The following is a 17,323-nucleotide window of genomic DNA, read 5'->3' as shown; positions in this document are numbered from 1 at the left end:
AAAGAGTCCCCCAAAATCCATTTGATCACAAAGTAAAGTAGGTAATATGCTAGCAAAATGGCAAAGCTGCAACTAAAATAAAAACAGCCCTCTGCTTCTGTCACGGTGCTTTTGAACATTTTAGCACCACAAATAATATTCCATTCACATTCACACTGTTTTCGTGTGGTAGCAGAAATCTCAGGGGGGATGCATAGAATATAAAAGGAGTAGAGCGGAAACATGGTCATTTGACTAGTACAAAATAAATGATCAATTGTAGCTTGTTGTTATGATGACAATACACGTCCCAGTGACGTACGGTGTTGTCGCAGCTGACCAGGAAGAATAGCCGGTTCGTTAGTGAGGCAGAGCCCACTGGCCACCAGTCCATTGTTCAGCTCATCTTCTGTAACCAGTGTAACATATAAGCATGGCGGAAGTAGCAAGCTAACTAACTATTTAGCCATGTAGCTTTTTAATTCCACCATGCTTTAATGCTACACTAGTTACAGAAAGTAAGTTGAACACTGACAAGAGTATGGAGATGAAGCATCAAGTTGTTAACTTTTACTCATTTACTCTGGCTCTCTACATTTCATACTGTTACTACTCCACGGCGCCTTTTAGTCGTTTCTGTAAACCTCACCTCAATGAGTCCAGGACTTGCCATAAATCAATTTAGTTTATATAGAATATAGCCTGCTACAACGGTAGCAATGGCCACGGTATACATACAAATGGACGCAGCTCTTACCATGGGAATGTCAGTTCTACTCTACACTATTTCTATGGGTGGATATTTCCACACCTGAGCAATTACGCAGCACTCTGCATAGCTAGATTCCACTACAGATAAATCAGAATCTGTGAACCTAAAACAATGATGTATTAATTAATGATGAAAGTCGAGAAATTACCTAATTAGTTTAAGTTCTTGAGCAGCTTTCAAGATGATCTCATGCTGACGTTGGGAGAGCGCAAGTACATTTGCTCCACTTGTTCCTTGTGATGCTGGATCAACTGAGCTCTCTGGCAAGTTTGTGACCGCTGAAGCAGGAGATAAAGCTGGACGTAAATCCAAAGGAGGCTCTTCTCTGCGCTCTTCATAGCGACCTCTGCGATCCTCATAGTCAGCAGGATACCCTCTGTCTGGTGGTGGAGGAAGTCTTGAGGGCCTATCCCATTCTGAAGGCGCTGTGGATGGTGGGTATGATGATTCTTCCTGCCGGTACGGTGGCTCAGCCCCATACTCACGAATTCTAAGTTCTCCCCTTCCCCGATCATGTTCACCATAAGGATATGGCTTACCTCTTTCTCTTTCCTCTGGCCAATGGCCATCTCTGTAAGGCTCTGGAGGTGGCATGCGAGAGGGATAGTCCCTCTCCGGAGGAGCACGGTCTCCGTCGTATTCAGACTCATAGTACTTGGATTCATGCCCATAGTCATTAGAAGGATAGTTCTGTGGTGGCCGCCATTGAAAACCATGTTCCCCATGACCATAATCCTCCACAAAACCCTCATTATGTCTCTCTTCATATTCCTCATGTGTTGCACCTGGCCGCCACATGCCTCTTCCTGCCATTCCTCGACCGATAGGTCTCCTTCTCATTCCTCCCGAATCGATCATTTCATGCGGAGGCATAGGAGGGCCTCTGCCATGTGGTGGTTGCCACCCTAACTCAATGCCTTCATTGTACAATGATTTTTCCATAGGATCCATCATTTCGTGAGGTGATGGTGGTGGCTCACGACGTCTGCCTCGTCCTACGTCAGAATGCATTGGATGGCTATGAAGATCATGCCCATGGTGCATTGGATCCATTTCAGTATCATCAATTTCCATTCTATGGCCTAATGGTTCATGATCCATTGGCCCATGTGCTGGGTGAGGTGGGCGTCCTCGTCCTTGGTGCATAAAGCCAGGATGACCACGTGGGGGACGACCCCGGCCAGGTGGAAACGGGGGTCTCATGCCTCTCATTGGAGGTCTCATTTCTCCCCAGTAAGGATCCCCTTCCTCGGAGTACTCTGCTGACTCAAATTCTTCCCAGTGCCTGTCCATTGGTCCCCCTCTGCCCATGGATGGTCCCCCTCTGCCCATGGATGGTCCGCCTCTGCCCCTGGATGGTCCGCCTCTGCTCATTGGAGGGCCGCCTCTGCCCATTGGAGGGCCGCCTCTGCCCATTGGAGGGCCGCCTCTGCCCATAGGAGGGCCGCCTCTGCCCATAGGAGGGCCGCCTCTGCCCATTGGAGGGCCGCCTCTGCCCATAGGAGGGCCGCCTCTGCCCATAGGAGGGCCGCCTCTGCCCATTGGAGGGCCGCCTCTGCCCATAGGAGGGCCGCCTCTGCCCATAGGAGGGCCGCCTCTGCCCATGGGGCCCATTGGATCTTCATAAAACTCTTCCTCTGTTGAGAAGTGATGTCCACCTGGCATCCACCTTTCTTCAGGGGGCTCCTCCAATTCCTCACCATCACACTGCTCGTATGAAGGATCTTGCCAGTGATATTCTTCCTGCTCATCAGGTACCTCCACATTCTCTTCAGATGGTGTGTAGTCATAAGACATTTCTCTCATATTATCCCCAAGTGGTACAGTGTTTGGTCCCGTGAACTCTCCAGGGCCTCTCTGCCCACGTCCTCGTCCATGCACTTGGACAGGTACTGGGGGCTGACCACGTACCCTCCCTGGGGGAAGCCTTGGAGGATCTGGTCTTGACTGCATATGGCCAGAAGCTTGCAGCTCCTGTTGACTTCCAGGGGTCTTTGGAACAAGTGGGGGTTTACTGTTTGTCATTGGCCCATCTGGTTTTTGTATAGCAGTACTTTTTGAAGCCACATTAGGAGGAGCAGTTACAGAAAGGTTATCGTTTCCAGGTTTTAGTTTTTTATCATCATTTGAAGCATTATTGTTTTTTGATTCCTCAGGTTTTGGGTTTGTTTGTAATGTTTGAGGAATGGGGTCATTTTGGACAAAAAAGCCCTCTGTTCCAAGCAAGTTATCATCTGTCAAATCATCAGCATTGGCCTTATCAGCTGGCTTTGATTCAGCTTTTTCTTTTTCGGACTGTGGCCCAGTCGACTTTCCAGAAGTCTTGGAATCCATACCAGCTGGTTGTTTAGTAGCTGGTTGGGCCATAGGTTGGGGACATTGCTGTTGTTTTTGCTGAGGTACAGTTGGATGTTCAAAATGAGGTGGGGGGCCAGGGAGCCTTGTGGCCTGCTCAAATCTAGGCTGCTGTCCAAATCGAGGTTGGTCAAATCTGGGAGGACCATCAAAGCGCTGCCTTGCTTGGTCAAATCGAGGGGGACCATCAAAGCGCTGCCTTGGTTGGTCAAATTGAGGGGGACCATCAAAGCGCTGCCTTGGTTGATCAAATCGAGGGGGGCCATCAAAGCGCTGCTGTGGTTGATTGAACCTTGGGGGACCATCAAAGCGCTGTTGTGGTTTGTCGAACCTTGGGGGACCGGCAAAGCGTTGTTGTGGTTGGTCAAACCTTGGGGGACCATCAAAGCGCTGCTGTGGCTGGTCAAATCTAGGAGGACCATCAAAGCGCTGCTGTGGTTGGTCAAATCTAGGAGAACCATCAAAGCGCTGCTGTGGTTGGTCATATCTTGGAGGACCATCAAAGCGCTGCTGTGGCCGGTCAAATCTAGGGTTGCTTCCGCTGGGACCAGCAGGACTACAGAAATTGTAAAAAAAGAAACCAAAAAACATAATTATTATTAAGATTATTAATAAAAAAGATTTCTATTAGCATCCCAGTTATAGGCTATCAATATAAAACATGAATTGTAAACATGAGGTAATGTAATAACCCACCTAAATTTAAATACATTTTTCTTAAAAATTAAAAAAAAAAAAAAAAAACATATTTTAATTTAATTAAGCTACTAAAAGGAACTTTTTCTGTTAATTTTGGAAATCCATGGGGACAAAGGTTGTAATGTTTCCAAACACCAGATACCCTGAAGGAAACATCTAATTTTACTGCAGCAGGGTCTGATAGTCTGCCCGGCAGTCTAGGTTCTGCTTCTCTCGTGCCACCCTTCCCTTTCAGCAGGCCTGGGCCTTCAGCAGCATGGTGTCGGTGTTGGCTTCCGGCGGGGAATGGCAAAGCAGCGAGGCAAAGCTCTGCTCCTGGCTGGAGGAGGAGCCACTGCTGCTGGGTTTCAAAGCTCTCCACCTCCTACCGGAGCTCCAACTGCTGACCGGAGGCCGACCTGCTGAAGTCTGAGTTTAAGGAGTTTCTGGGGAACCCGCGTAACTTATTAATCGTTTTGGAGTATCTTACCCAATGACAGGTATAAAGAATAACTATATAGAAATAGCCAATATTCTCTACTTATGTAGGTTATGTTGAGGTATCAGCATTAAATTGAGACTATTAATAACCAATTAAAAAAGTTCCTTGTAGTAACTTTAGATAAAATCCAAATCACAGTGGTACATGAACACCCTACTGACCGTGGACCTCTGACGCTGTTGACGCTTGATGGCTGAATGGTGGCGGGACCTGGGGGTCTAACTCCTATGCTAGCAGGGTCCGCTCCTCTCAAAGGGGGTCCAGCAGGGGATTCCGAATGTGTCCCAAAGCCAGTCGGCCGTGGACCTTGAGCGTTGGGTCCAACACCAAGTGGGGAATGCTGCATAGCCGGCTTTGCAGTCTGCTGCTGCTGCATTTGCATGTCTTGTCCCGGGTACTGGCCAAATTGTCCCAACATACCACTACTATACTGGCTTGAGGCAAATGGCACCATGGCAGTGAGAGTGGCCACCCTTTCTTGAAGGTGGGCATTGGTGGCGTTCATCTGCTCCTGCCACTGCTTCCATTGACGCTCATAGTCCTGCAATTGGTCTTTGTGGGGATAGGTCTTGAACTGCTCATGCCACAGGACGAAAGAGTGATCCCAGTCTTGGAACAAAGGGGTGAACTGCTGCTGTTGCATTTCATAGTGCCTCAACTGCATTTCAGCAGACATTGTCTGCAAAAAAAAAGAGGACATTCAATTTGAGTTATTTGGTTAATTATCATACAAGTACATGCTGAACGAAGAATTCACTGAGACGTGGCATGGGAAAATAAAAACATATTGCCTTCCAAGCTGCTGCTGAGGTTGCAGATCAGAGTAGTTGCAGCTCAAACTCACTCTAATGCCCGCTTTTGGTTTCACTAAACATACTATGCTTGCTTTTCACCTTCATTGTATATACCAATCATCTTAGGACAAGGGAAAAAGACCAGCCAGTAAGTAGCCATCAAAGAAACTACCATTTACGTACCTGAAGATTTGTAGGTTGCTGAATCAGCTGTTGGTATTTTTCCAGGATCTGCTGAAGCTTTTCATGTTGTTGCATGAGAGCTTGGTATTGTAAGCCTGCTCTCTCTTGCTGCACCTTTTGCCACTGCGCTGCTGCAGCCTGTAACTGCTGCAGGCGGGCCGCCTCCTCTGGGTCTTGTGGGACATCAGGCTTTAAACATAAACACGATTAGAGCAAACCACATCTTTGAAACTCAAAGATTTCTTTTTTTTTTTACGTAACTGGGGATACTGAGAACATATTACACAACCATTTAATGTAAATGGCTACATTTTATAGAGTGAACATATGTACACAAGTGCATCATTATCTGTAGCACCATTTAGTTTAGAGTATTTACTGAAATACATTATGGATATTAAAGAATAGATATGATAGAATATGTTGAGTAATAAATATTTAGTCACAACAGTTTAACGGGACAATGAACCCCTAGTCCACAACTAAATAGCCCAACTAACATGACAGTGTTACCCGGTTGTTGTTGTTGACATTGTGTTTAAACAGTGAACAAGTCTGATCTTTTTTTTATTTATTACAATTGCTCATCATAAGAACCACAGCACAATGCACAATATTTGTCATAAGCCTTTGTGTAAAGCTGGCACCGACATTACCCACAATGCAATTTGACCACCAAAAGTTGGGAAATCTGGGTGTGTTATGCTAATAGCGGCTAAAGTAGCCTCGAGCTGGTAGCCTCAAGCAGAGATGAGAAGCGGACAACACAGATCTGGTAAGCTTACTTCATCTTTAACACAGAACTCTCCGATGTTTTTAAATTTTTGTATTTGTAGTCTCTTTAGCCCTAAGCAACGCTGATTCATTTGATAACTACTAAAAGGAAGGACTAAGATCTTCAACATATATTGACATTATTCAAGGGGATCTATAACCAATATACGGAACAGATATATATATTTGCAGCATAACTATTCTTGGTGTTAAAATTGAAAAGACTATATACAACTTATGTTGTCTATGCAGTAGTACTCCCCAGAAAAGACTGAATTCTTACATTCACACCTCTGTAACATAGTAGTAATGCTTACCTTTGCCTCGTCAGGCGGTGGAGGTGGTGCAGGGGGCTCCTCTTTTGGAGGGGGTGGAGGAGGTGCGCCTTTTTGTGGTTCTAATGGAGGAGAAGGAACCGCTGGGCCGGAGGCTGGTTGCAGCAAAGGACCATCACCCTCTTTCTGACTAAGTCTGGCTTTCTCTTGCTTCAACTTTTGTAGATTTTGAAGATGTTGTTTATACCATCGTTGCTGTTGCTCCTGTGTGAAACAATAACAAAGACTGCTATCAGACAAAGCGCACAAGGAATGTTGTCCTCACTTTCACAATACAAGTGTTTGGGGAAATCTTGCTTTCCATATATTATCTGTATTTCTAGCTCAATGTGACACAATAATGGGATTATAATTAAACATGTTATGTCAATGACCTGCAACAAACAGTGGCTTCAAATGTATTTTTAATTAAACCCTGAATCCTTGAAGTATAACTTAAACACGTGATTAAATGTTTATTTACCTGCTCGTATTTAATTCTGATAACTTAACAAAAACACATATAGTAAACCAAATGGGGCAACATTCACTTCACACACAAATATGAATTTAACTCTTCATCTTACAGTCCATATTATTTTTGTTTTTGTGCACGTACTTGACATTTCACACCATACAGCTGTACCCTGATTTCATATTGACCACATTTGACAGATACAATACCAGGCTATACTGCTGAATTGGATTTATATTATTTTCTGATTACCTAAGGTAGTTTGTTTTTGTATGTATTATTGTTCAACATTGTTTTAATTTTAAACAAAAAGTTAAAATTTGTATTACTAAGTAATAAAGACTCAATCTTTCAATTTCGTTACCAGTGATGCAACCTAAGGGTGTGCATATGCATGACATTTAAGATTTTAGGCAGTTTCTTGGGTTACTGTCCATCGCAACTCTCAAAAGAAGTCTTGTGGAATCCAAGAAACTCCCGCATTCTTTTAACCTCACAAAAGTCTTCACTCATGTACTTAAATATATAATAATCTGCGCTTTGATTTTGTAACCATCTGCTGGTAGTCTTTGGTTGAGAAAGACCAAAACGTGTCCAAATCCAATCAATATGTATGTATTAAATAAATAAATAAATATATATATATATATATATATATATATATATATATATATATATATATATATATATATATATATATATAAATAAAACAGCTGACTACCCAGAGCACAAACCTTATACCTTATACAATACCTGTAAAGGTAAGGACTTGTCTTCCTCTGCCGTGGGTGGATCTTTGTTGTTGGCCTCTTGGGCATTGGGAGCACTGATGTTCTCTGGTGGTTTGGATGACGGGGGCTCCGGAGGAGGAGGACCAGGTTGGGGATCGTTGGGGTGCGGTTGCGTTGGAGGTGGAGGAGGCTGTGTGTGACCCGGCTGAGGAGCAGGTGGACCTCTGGCCGGCAGGGAAGGAGTCTCGTCTTTATGAAAGTACGACTGAGCCCCAGCACCGCTGTCTGGGTGTCCTCCTCCTTCTGAATGCCACGTTGATCCTGGATATCCACCCGACTGTCCACCGCCGTACGTATTCGTACTATTCCCGTGGTGTAACACGGACTGGAGCTGCTTCTGGTGCAGCATCTGCAGCTGCTCCATCTGCTGTCGGTGCTGCTCCTGCAGACTGGAGAACGTCGAGCCGCCCGACGGGGCGTCGAAGCCGCCGAACCCCGGCGCCTGGCCTCCACCGGGTGGCCTGTGGGGTCCGGCCCCGGCCCCTCCAAAGTTTTGCGACTGGGGTGCCCCGTAATTTCCCCAGGAAGGATACATTGTTTTTAAAAACAAAGCGAGGCGGTGTCCACGGCCTTTGTGGCTAGAAGCTAGCCTTTGTGGCTAGAAGCTAGCGAGCAGCTAACGTGAACCTACCTCGTATGCAACAGACAGCTAACTAACGTTACATTTTCATGTCCCGTCTCTCCAGGTCGCATGAAACAAAGTAGTAGAGTAGAGTATAAACACCAACTCCGTAGCAGGAAACAGTTATGCTTTTGATCAATAAATGTGCACGTCTCGGCTAGCCCATGGATCTATACCGAGAACTAGTGTTATGAAAATAAGCTACCAAAACGTTTCGAGGCGGTGATATCGTTGAACGTGTGTGGCCGATGCTATGCTACAGCTCAACGAGCTCAGTGATGACGGAAGGGCTTCACAAGTCATCCGGTGACCACTTCCGGTGATGGTGAAAATGTCTTATTTACAAATGCAGTTTTTCTTAAAAAATAGGATATATAGTATTAATCATAACAATAATACTAATAGCAATAGTACTATTACATATTAACTATTAGTTAATACTAGTTTAATTGTTATTATTTGTGCATTATCATTGTTATAATATTGTTTTTATACACACATACATATTTACTGTATGTCAGAACATGTTCACAGGTAATTCCTGAGGAGCCTACTCTGGATGCTCTCTTGAAGTTTCAATCAAGGCTGCCACTAAAAATATATGATTCTGAGCAGTTGACCAGGGATCCGTGCTTTTACCACAAGAGGGAGACATTTACAAAGACATGTCTACTCAACTAGGAACCTTTGTCTGTAAAAAAAAAAATATATATATATATATATATATATATATATATATATATATATATATATATATATATATATATAAAACTCAGTAAAGGTCTTTGCCTCATACCAAGAACATTGATAATATTGCAATTAAAGTTAAATTAATTAAAGTCCATTCCAACAAATGTTCAGCTCTTAAAATGTTGCATGTACATGCAAATGTGTCAGGTGCCTCATTTAAATAACATACCATGATTTAAGTTAACCACATTTTAACAATTGTTTACAACTAGTTAGCTTACAATATATTCTTTATGAAACAATAAATTAAATGTAGTCTGAAAAATCTTTAAGGATTATGCCTACAGCATGCGTGTCTATATAATCTACATTAGTTTGTTGTCAGAGACCAACTGTGTGAGTTCAGACTTTGTTTAGCAACAGAGAAGGTATGGTGGGAGGGAGACCAGTGGGGGGTAAAAGACCAGTGACTTTAGGTTGCCCTTGAGGTCTGATACACATAAGAGTATTTTTTTCTTAAGATCACCAGTAAATCTGTATTAATTTTGACCAGAACCACTTAAAAAAAAATCGTTAAAGCGGATTAATCAAGCCCGTCCTGTTTAATGTCTCCCGTTAATTAGTTTGTCAGCAGTGTTTTAATATCGCCTAATGACTTCATATTTCACTGATGACATTAAAGGGGTGTTAAAAGAGGGGAAATGGCCCATTCAGGATTCAGTTCTTTCGCTTAAGATGCCCTCGATGAATAAGACAAGGTCACGGAGGCCTAGCCTTTAGGGAGAGATACATTATCAGGGGATGGAACTAGGAGAAATCCCACAGAGGAAGCTCTCTCTCCTCTAAAACAGCATGACGGGCACAATGTTATACAGTTCTGTCTTAGAACAATACACTGCACAGGGAATTCATGATCCAGCTTAGGACAGCCACGCTGTATAGGATGGCAGGATAGCCCAGTGTGGGCTACAATAATATGATACTTGGGACTAATGCCTCTTGCTTTTTGGAAGGGGGGGACAGATCGTTGTACTGTCATTTGTGTATTGTACTAATAACAATACCATTTTAAGCGTTTCTTGAATGCATTAGAAGTTGGCCCTTTTCAATCTTCATCAGCACTTTCTGAGGCTTTCTAAGCAAAGAACAAAGAAATCAGAAATCGTAAAGTTGTAGCTCACAGTATTGAGGACACTGCATTTTCTCTGTGATGAAAATCCTATGTTAAACAAAATGCTCAATGGAAGCTAATGGATCCCAAACAAGTCCATGCACTGCTTCCAAAATGCTTTGTTTGACAAATCAATTTTCCCATAACCCGGTGAGGAGAAAAGTGATGCGGATTGATCGCCCCCCCTGACTTTGTTTCCAGAATATTGTTTGATGGCTGGATAGATTAATTGGTATGACATTTGAAAGCCTTCTCTTGACTGTCAGCATCCGAGCCTCTATACGCCAATCGAACCCCAGTCTAATTGTCTCCTCTATAATACCCCACTTCACAAATTAGAGATAGGGCTTCTATAAACTCTTCCCAATGTAAGACCCAAACAACATCACACTGCTCAATCAGAGACTGGTTTGAATAGGGGTGATGCCTGGCTGATAAGATAGAGCGCATTAAAGGGCATCACCCCAAAGTGCTGCGCCAGCACATCTTCCTCGCAGCACAGTAGATCTGAAATATACAAATCAAATCTAAGCAGCCGCTCCATCTGAGACTCGTTAACTCTTCATACTATTTGAATCTTAGTTATGAGACTAATATGAATTAGAACAACAATAGTGAGGATCACAAAGAGAAAACCATCTATCGATGACCTTGAAAACGCAGTGTATGCATGTTGTATCAGATTATGATTAAAGATTTTGTATTTAAATGTTCGTTTGTTTGTCTATATAATGCAACAGTGTTGCTTGGAACCTAACCAACATTCCTCTCTATATAAGACGACTCACAATAAAAAAAGAAAAAAGCACATAGCTTAAATAAATAAATAATGATGATGGTTGATTTCACTCTCAGGGTCGTGTCTTGTGCATGCTGGCTCACTGTCACACTGTGTAAGCTCACACAGACTCCTGAATGGAGTAGAGCCATTGGTATTGTTATAAGGAACATCTTTTCTACAGTGAAATGTCAAAATCTGTCTGTGAAAAAAGCAGATTACGCTAAACGTAGGATTGGGCTCCAAGACAATATGAATTTGTGCAACTGATATTTGTTTTTACTGATTATGCCGTGGTATTAATTTCTCTGGTTGCATTTGAACACTGTGAGACATTCTTTACATGATTCTTTATAAGAATATTTAAAATATATGTATTAAATTATATATGATATCACAATATCAAATTACAATATGTCATAGACGATATCATCCATAACTGAGATGGCCATTAGTACTTAACTTGAATTACTACCTGGAATACAAGTAAAACAACACAGTATACTAGACTGCATGCAGCACAGTGTAGTATAATATCACATGATGAATAGACTCCACTGTATAATATCAAAGACAAATAAACCCTTTAATGCAGAATAACAACAAATGTTTACATTCATACTTCTTTTTTTTCATGTATATTATGCAGTTTGTGTTTTTTAGGGAAAAGTTAGTGTCTAACTCTAATGGTGACTCAGCAAATAAGGGAAGCAAATGTGAAAACGCATTCTTGTTAAAGTTGCTCAGTTATTGTAAATAGAGTTAGACATTTCTGCTTTATATAAAACTTAAAAAAAGCATTGTTTTGTAGTGCCATGGTCTATATATATACTGTATACATACATTGTATATATACATTTATTTGCCTTAAACAATCAACAGATGGCTGAATTATTTACAAGATATGGGATTTACTTTTGTAAATTTTGTAAATGCTTGAAAGATAAATTATTCTTTTGATCAGTTTTGGAGTAAAAGAAGATGGACACAGTTTGGTCCCAAATACTAAAAGAGTCAGTAATCTGTGGTCCATATGGTCTCTGTGTGAATGAAAGACTTGCAGTTATCTGCCCGCAACAATTCATCACCATGTATTTATCATTCAGAATGACTAATTGCCTGACTTGACTTCAATTTTGTGGGCCGGGCTCCTCACGGAGCAAGCTGCTCAGCGGCCCACCTCCCTTCACTCGCCGCTCCTCCCTATCACCCCAACACACCCACTTGCCTTTGAAAAACTGTAATTGAATGAGTTTATGTCGTCAGATTGATTAATCATATTAATTTGTACTTATTAGTGGGATGGTTGAAAGCGATGACAATTAGATTAATGAAATTAGTTAATTCTTCCAACCCACACCATGATACTCCCAACTATAACGAACCAGGAGAAGAAAAAAGCATAGAAAGGGGAGACTGTTATGACAGAATTGGCAATCAAGATTTGGCTGCTAATTGAATGTCTGCTTTTATTAATGATGAGGTTTATAAAAAGACCTTGAGAAAGGAATATTAATTGATTAATCAAAGTGCTTCAAATTAAGGGGGAGTATACAAAGCAGAGGACTGAAACATTCTCTTCACATTTAATTGTGAAGAATGCTGCGTCGTCTTTTACAGCACGCAAACACACCTGATTGACTGTTTATTGACATCTGGCTATACAGCTGTTGTTTAATATTCCCCATTGACTGAACTATTTGTGAAATATGCTATAGAAGCTTGCTGATGATGTAATTCATATAATTTTCGTTCAGTAAATTGTGATTAAAACTAATATATACTAACATATTACTATATTTTGTAAAGACATTGGTGCAATAATGTCGTCCTAACATTACTGTGAAGAAAAAAATGTAGTCTTTATTTGTCAGGACAACATGTTGACATGATAAAGAGAATCCACTGTAACAAAACAGGCCGAGGTTCTCCAGACTACAGTAAAGCTGGAAGTTGCCTGACCACAGATTAGTTCTGCAGAGAGCCACATGTCCCAGTGGGCCCGCAGCTATACATTCATCATGCCTGTTTGCCTGTTGTGGAAAAACAAAAATCCATATAAGTATATGTAAATATAAGTAAACAGAGCCCGAGATCCCTCAAGCCGATAGACTGCTTTGAATTTCATTACGCAACAAGCTGTCCGGCAGTTATAAACGATGCTCATGAGAAAGAAGTGATGCTCATGAGAAAGGAGTGATTGTTCGATATGATAAAGATGAAATGTAATAGTTTATGCCACCATGAATCTGATTGTAACGTCCACATTATTAGACAGGCAGATACGAGCATTTATGACTATTTGCTCTGTGTCGTAAAGGGAAGTGAGCTGTTTGATTAATATGAGCAGCTGGCTGGCTCTAGGTTCAACAGATTGTGTTGTTGCATATAACTTACAGAGGCGGTAATGGGCTGGTTTATACACTAGAATGTGAGCTGCCACACATGGGAGATAAGCAGAATTATGGCTAGTACACTCTGCATTTAGAAAGTATAAGGTTTGATATGCATGTGTAAATGTAGGTGAGTAATGTTTTTGTTTTCACTTCAGAAATATTCACATAGATGGCGATATGATATCTGGTCTATACAAAAGTGTAAAATAGGTTGGTGTCCACGTTAAAAACATATAAATCTTGCTCATAGTTATGCTGCAGTAATGGATTACACCTAGACTTAACCCATTCCATCAACGTATTGGGTCAGCATTTCTTTTACACAAGTATATTATTATTATTGTTATCTTCAATCTATTCCTTCATATGAAGGGAATTCTTACAAGTGAAACAAAAGGAGAACTCCATCAATTTCACACATCAAAGACTACACTTTTTTTATTTAAATAAGAAGTGAGCTCACCAGACCTTGATAGCCCTCTTCTCTTCTCTGCCTTAGGCTACATTGGCAGCTACTAACATAATAACTGACCAAACTGTCAGAGTTCAAGTTGCATTGTGGGTAATGTAGGTACAAGGTTCTGACAAAGAGTTCACATTTGTAACTTGTTAAGAGATTTTTTAAATATTGAACTAAACTGGAGAAGCAAATATCCGAAGAATTTAGGCTTTTGTTAACAGCAAAGGAGTAAGTTATAATTTGCAGACATTAATTACAACTTTTTAATATGTATCGAATCAATTTGCACACAAAATGTTCTGCTGCACCTTCTCCTGGGTGACAGTTCTTAAACAAAAAGCCAGTTGTGAAAATATTACCATTTGAAAGCCAAATTTTGCACCTCTGCATGCCAGTTAACAGACACACCCAGAGCTGCCTCACAGGGACTGGATACTGTTATGACATCTAGAATCTGTAAATATAAACAATCATACACATGGTCCATTAAAACTGCTGCATATGGGAATAATGCACAAAAAGCTGACGCCTGATATATGGTAAAGAAACTCTTCAAAGATGCAGTATAATGTTTTATTTATAATAAATCACGTTTGAAAAGGCATGCCATCCAGGTTTTATTTGGGAAATTTCAAACCGATAGCCTATACATAATATTTGAAACAGCTAATTTAATCTTCATGAACTGAGGACACACATTTCAGACTGATTTCTTGTAATGGTCATACATTACAAAGTGTTTGCAATCACTTAACAATTACGTTTACTAATTTATACACCCATTAAAACCAATAATCTGCATCTAAACTGCTACACTGAACCTTAGACTGACATGAAGGGCCAAATCAACTTCTTTTCACCAATTTTCTGTTGATCAACTAATCGATAAATCGATCAAATTGCTGCAACAGTTGTGTTTAATGTTAACTCTTCTTAACATTAATAAGCGTATTAGCAGGATGCACGTGTTCTTTAGCCACTCTAACTGAACAAGGTGAATCCACACACTGGACACCCACAGGATGTGGTTATTGGATGCCTATTTGCCAATACCTGCCTGCAACTTCAGATCCCTAATGGCCTCGTTCATCCTCGACTGACCACTCATCTTTGGACCAAACCCCTATACATATCACTATCCTGATGTCCCGCTGACAGGGTCCAAACATCTCTGTTGCCAGATGTATTGACAGCCATCAATGGTTCGACTTGATCAAATGCTACCGCACCAGTCAGAGGCCATCAGTGGTCAAGGCATCCTCATCGGCAGGATCTATCGTCTCTGTTTACACAGTCCATCCTCTTTAAACTGTGTTATTGATCTTGGCCTAGGTCATGGAGCTTTGGCATCAAGGTAGGGAGAGGTGGAGGGGTGGTGGATGCAAGAGTAAGGACGGAGAACGAGGAGGATAAGGACACAGAGGAGGAGGATTCCCCCGGGTGTCTCTAGTGCCAGCTTCTTCTTATTTAGCATTTGACCCTGCTCTTGGCTTTACTGCTCAATGCGGCGGCCTTATTTTCAGCACATAGTCAATGGCTGCCAATATTTTGAATGAAGACTTGTCAGTGTTCTTCAACGAAAGCTTAAAAATACTCTAAACAAACAAACTTGACGCATTTGAGGTCAAAGGTTTCATTTTTACCCTCCAAATTCTTTTTGTCAGGTCAACATTTGACAGTTTCCTAATCAGTTGTCCCGTTCACAGGTTCTCTGCACCTCCACACTTGCCGTTCATTTATGGGCATTTCTTGTGGTCGCCTGTTGCTGTCGTTATTTTACAGCTCCGCGCTTCAGTCCATTAGCAACACCGCTGCCAGAGCGGAGAGCCGATAAACCATCTGGCCAGGCTCCTGAAACAGATAGCAGCCTCTTAATGGAGTGAAAAAGTAAAAGCAATTAATGTCACATTAGCACATCACTAATAAGGCCTGCCCTCCAGTATGCTGCGGCGAGAATAATCGGTTAGTTCAGACTGAGATGCATCCCAATAACCCGTCACTGTTAGCAATGATACTGAGTCCTGAGTCCTGAGCAAGGCCGTGTTGGCAGAAGTCATTTCCCCAAACAAATGAAACACTTTCAGGTGAGCTGATCATTCAGAATGTATTTCGACTTCTTTTTTCATATTATGTAAACCTGTAATAATGTATATTGTTTGCCTCTTGAGGGCAGTGCAACAAGCTGTCATAACACTGACATATTATCACCTCATGAAGCTGATATAATGAATGCAACAACATTCTATTGCACTGTGTGTCTTGCTATTTAAATCCCTTTTATCTCTGTTTTTGGTTGCTACCAACTTAATTAAGCTGCTAAATGCACCAACTTTGTCGGTCTGAGCAGGTACAGTGGGGTTTACCATGTGCACCTAATGTGTTGTATTAGCATGCTAACATTTGCTGATTAGTGCTAAACACAACAATAGCTCAGGCTGATTGGATTTTTGCAGGTATTAGCTCGTAAACCAAGAGGGCCGACAAGTTATTCTCCTCACCAAAACATACTTATCTCTGGAAACAGATTCTGCATTCAAATGCAGGCAAATGGACAAGATGTTTGGTGTCGGAAGCGTTCTGGTTTCCATTTGTAATCAGAGTAATATTGACCAATCCCGTTCGAGCAGACTTTGGTTGAATGCAGATAAAAAGTCTGTGTGGAGAGCAAAGGCCCAACACAACTATCATCTGACAAGGGTTAAAATGAGCTTGTAAACTGGCTACTTGTGAAACTATGCGGTCGTAGACGTCGTCTCGCTCCTCAAACTCCAGTCTGGCATCTCAAGTTGCTAATGACAGTGCAAACAATGATCAGTGCACGGAAAAGGAAGTCTTGGCCGGGATATCCGCTGGCTACTCCAGAACTCCAGAAATACAACCCTGTGACCCCAGAGGCTTACCCGTCGTCAGACTGATAGACTGGGTTCTGAAATTGACAACATACCAACGTGTCTTTTTTGTTTTGTTTTTGTGTTGGCTTATTGTCACGGTGGCAGCAATAGGCCGCCATATAGAATACTAATCTGTGCAGAAAGTTTGTACCAAGTAAACTCCAATAAGATCCAAGTCCAAGCACCAAAGGCAGAAATAGTGCTGTGAAATTTACAATGGATGTCATTCAGTTCTCTAGAACAAACATGGCACCTTCTGCTAAGTCGCTGTGTGAGAGTCATCTGGCCTCCATGAATCTGTCACATTGTTGTCATGACCTCCCTCACTTACAGCTCTTGTCTTTGAACTGTAATTCAAACTTCACACAACAGCAGCTCTGTCTCAAGAGCTTTTCCTAAAACAATGCATGCCCTCTCTGGCTTGAATGAGGCTGGGGTTTTAAGATCTGGATTAATTGTTGTCTTTTCCCTGTGTTTAATTATACAAAGACCAGAGCACTGTCTTTGCTGCTGTCTAATTCCACCATGTTCCGCTAATTATGTTGTGTTAATAGAGGTTTTTCTTTTACGCCGTCACACTCATTAACTTAGCGGTGACACTGACCTTAATTGGATAAGAGGCCATAAAATCACTTTTCTTTGAAATTATTGCTTCCTTATGAACATCATCCCTGAGTCTAACTGGTTCAAAGCCCATG

The 17,323-nt window shown here is 41.6% G+C and overlaps 1 protein-coding gene across 1 annotated transcript in view; it reads right to left on the bottom strand.

Annotated features, from left to right (window-relative positions):
• ylpm1 (YLP motif containing 1) overlaps nucleotides 1-8,152 on the bottom strand; it is a gene marked incomplete at its 5' end in the record, with an annotated part of 34,704 nt that extends 26,552 nt beyond the window's left edge. Inside the window, 5 exons of the mRNA XM_079215738.1 lie at nucleotides 900-3,538; nucleotides 4,423-4,965; nucleotides 5,264-5,452; nucleotides 6,355-6,576; nucleotides 7,580-8,152. Coding sequence (XP_079071864.1) covers nucleotides 900-3,538; nucleotides 4,423-4,965; nucleotides 5,264-5,452; nucleotides 6,355-6,576; nucleotides 7,580-8,152 — 4,166 coding nt within the window. The remainder of the gene's footprint in view (nucleotides 1-899; nucleotides 3,539-4,422; nucleotides 4,966-5,263; nucleotides 5,453-6,354; nucleotides 6,577-7,579) is intronic.
• Nucleotides 8,153-17,323: the final 9,171 nt, after the last annotated feature.

The sequence above is a fragment of the Taurulus bubalis genome (assembly GCF_910589615.1).
Source record: "Taurulus bubalis genome assembly, chromosome: 3".
NCBI lineage: Eukaryota > Metazoa > Chordata > Actinopteri > Perciformes > Cottidae > Taurulus > Taurulus bubalis.
Note: the sequence above shows the minus strand (reverse complement) of the source record. Positions and strands in the feature narration are given on the sequence as shown.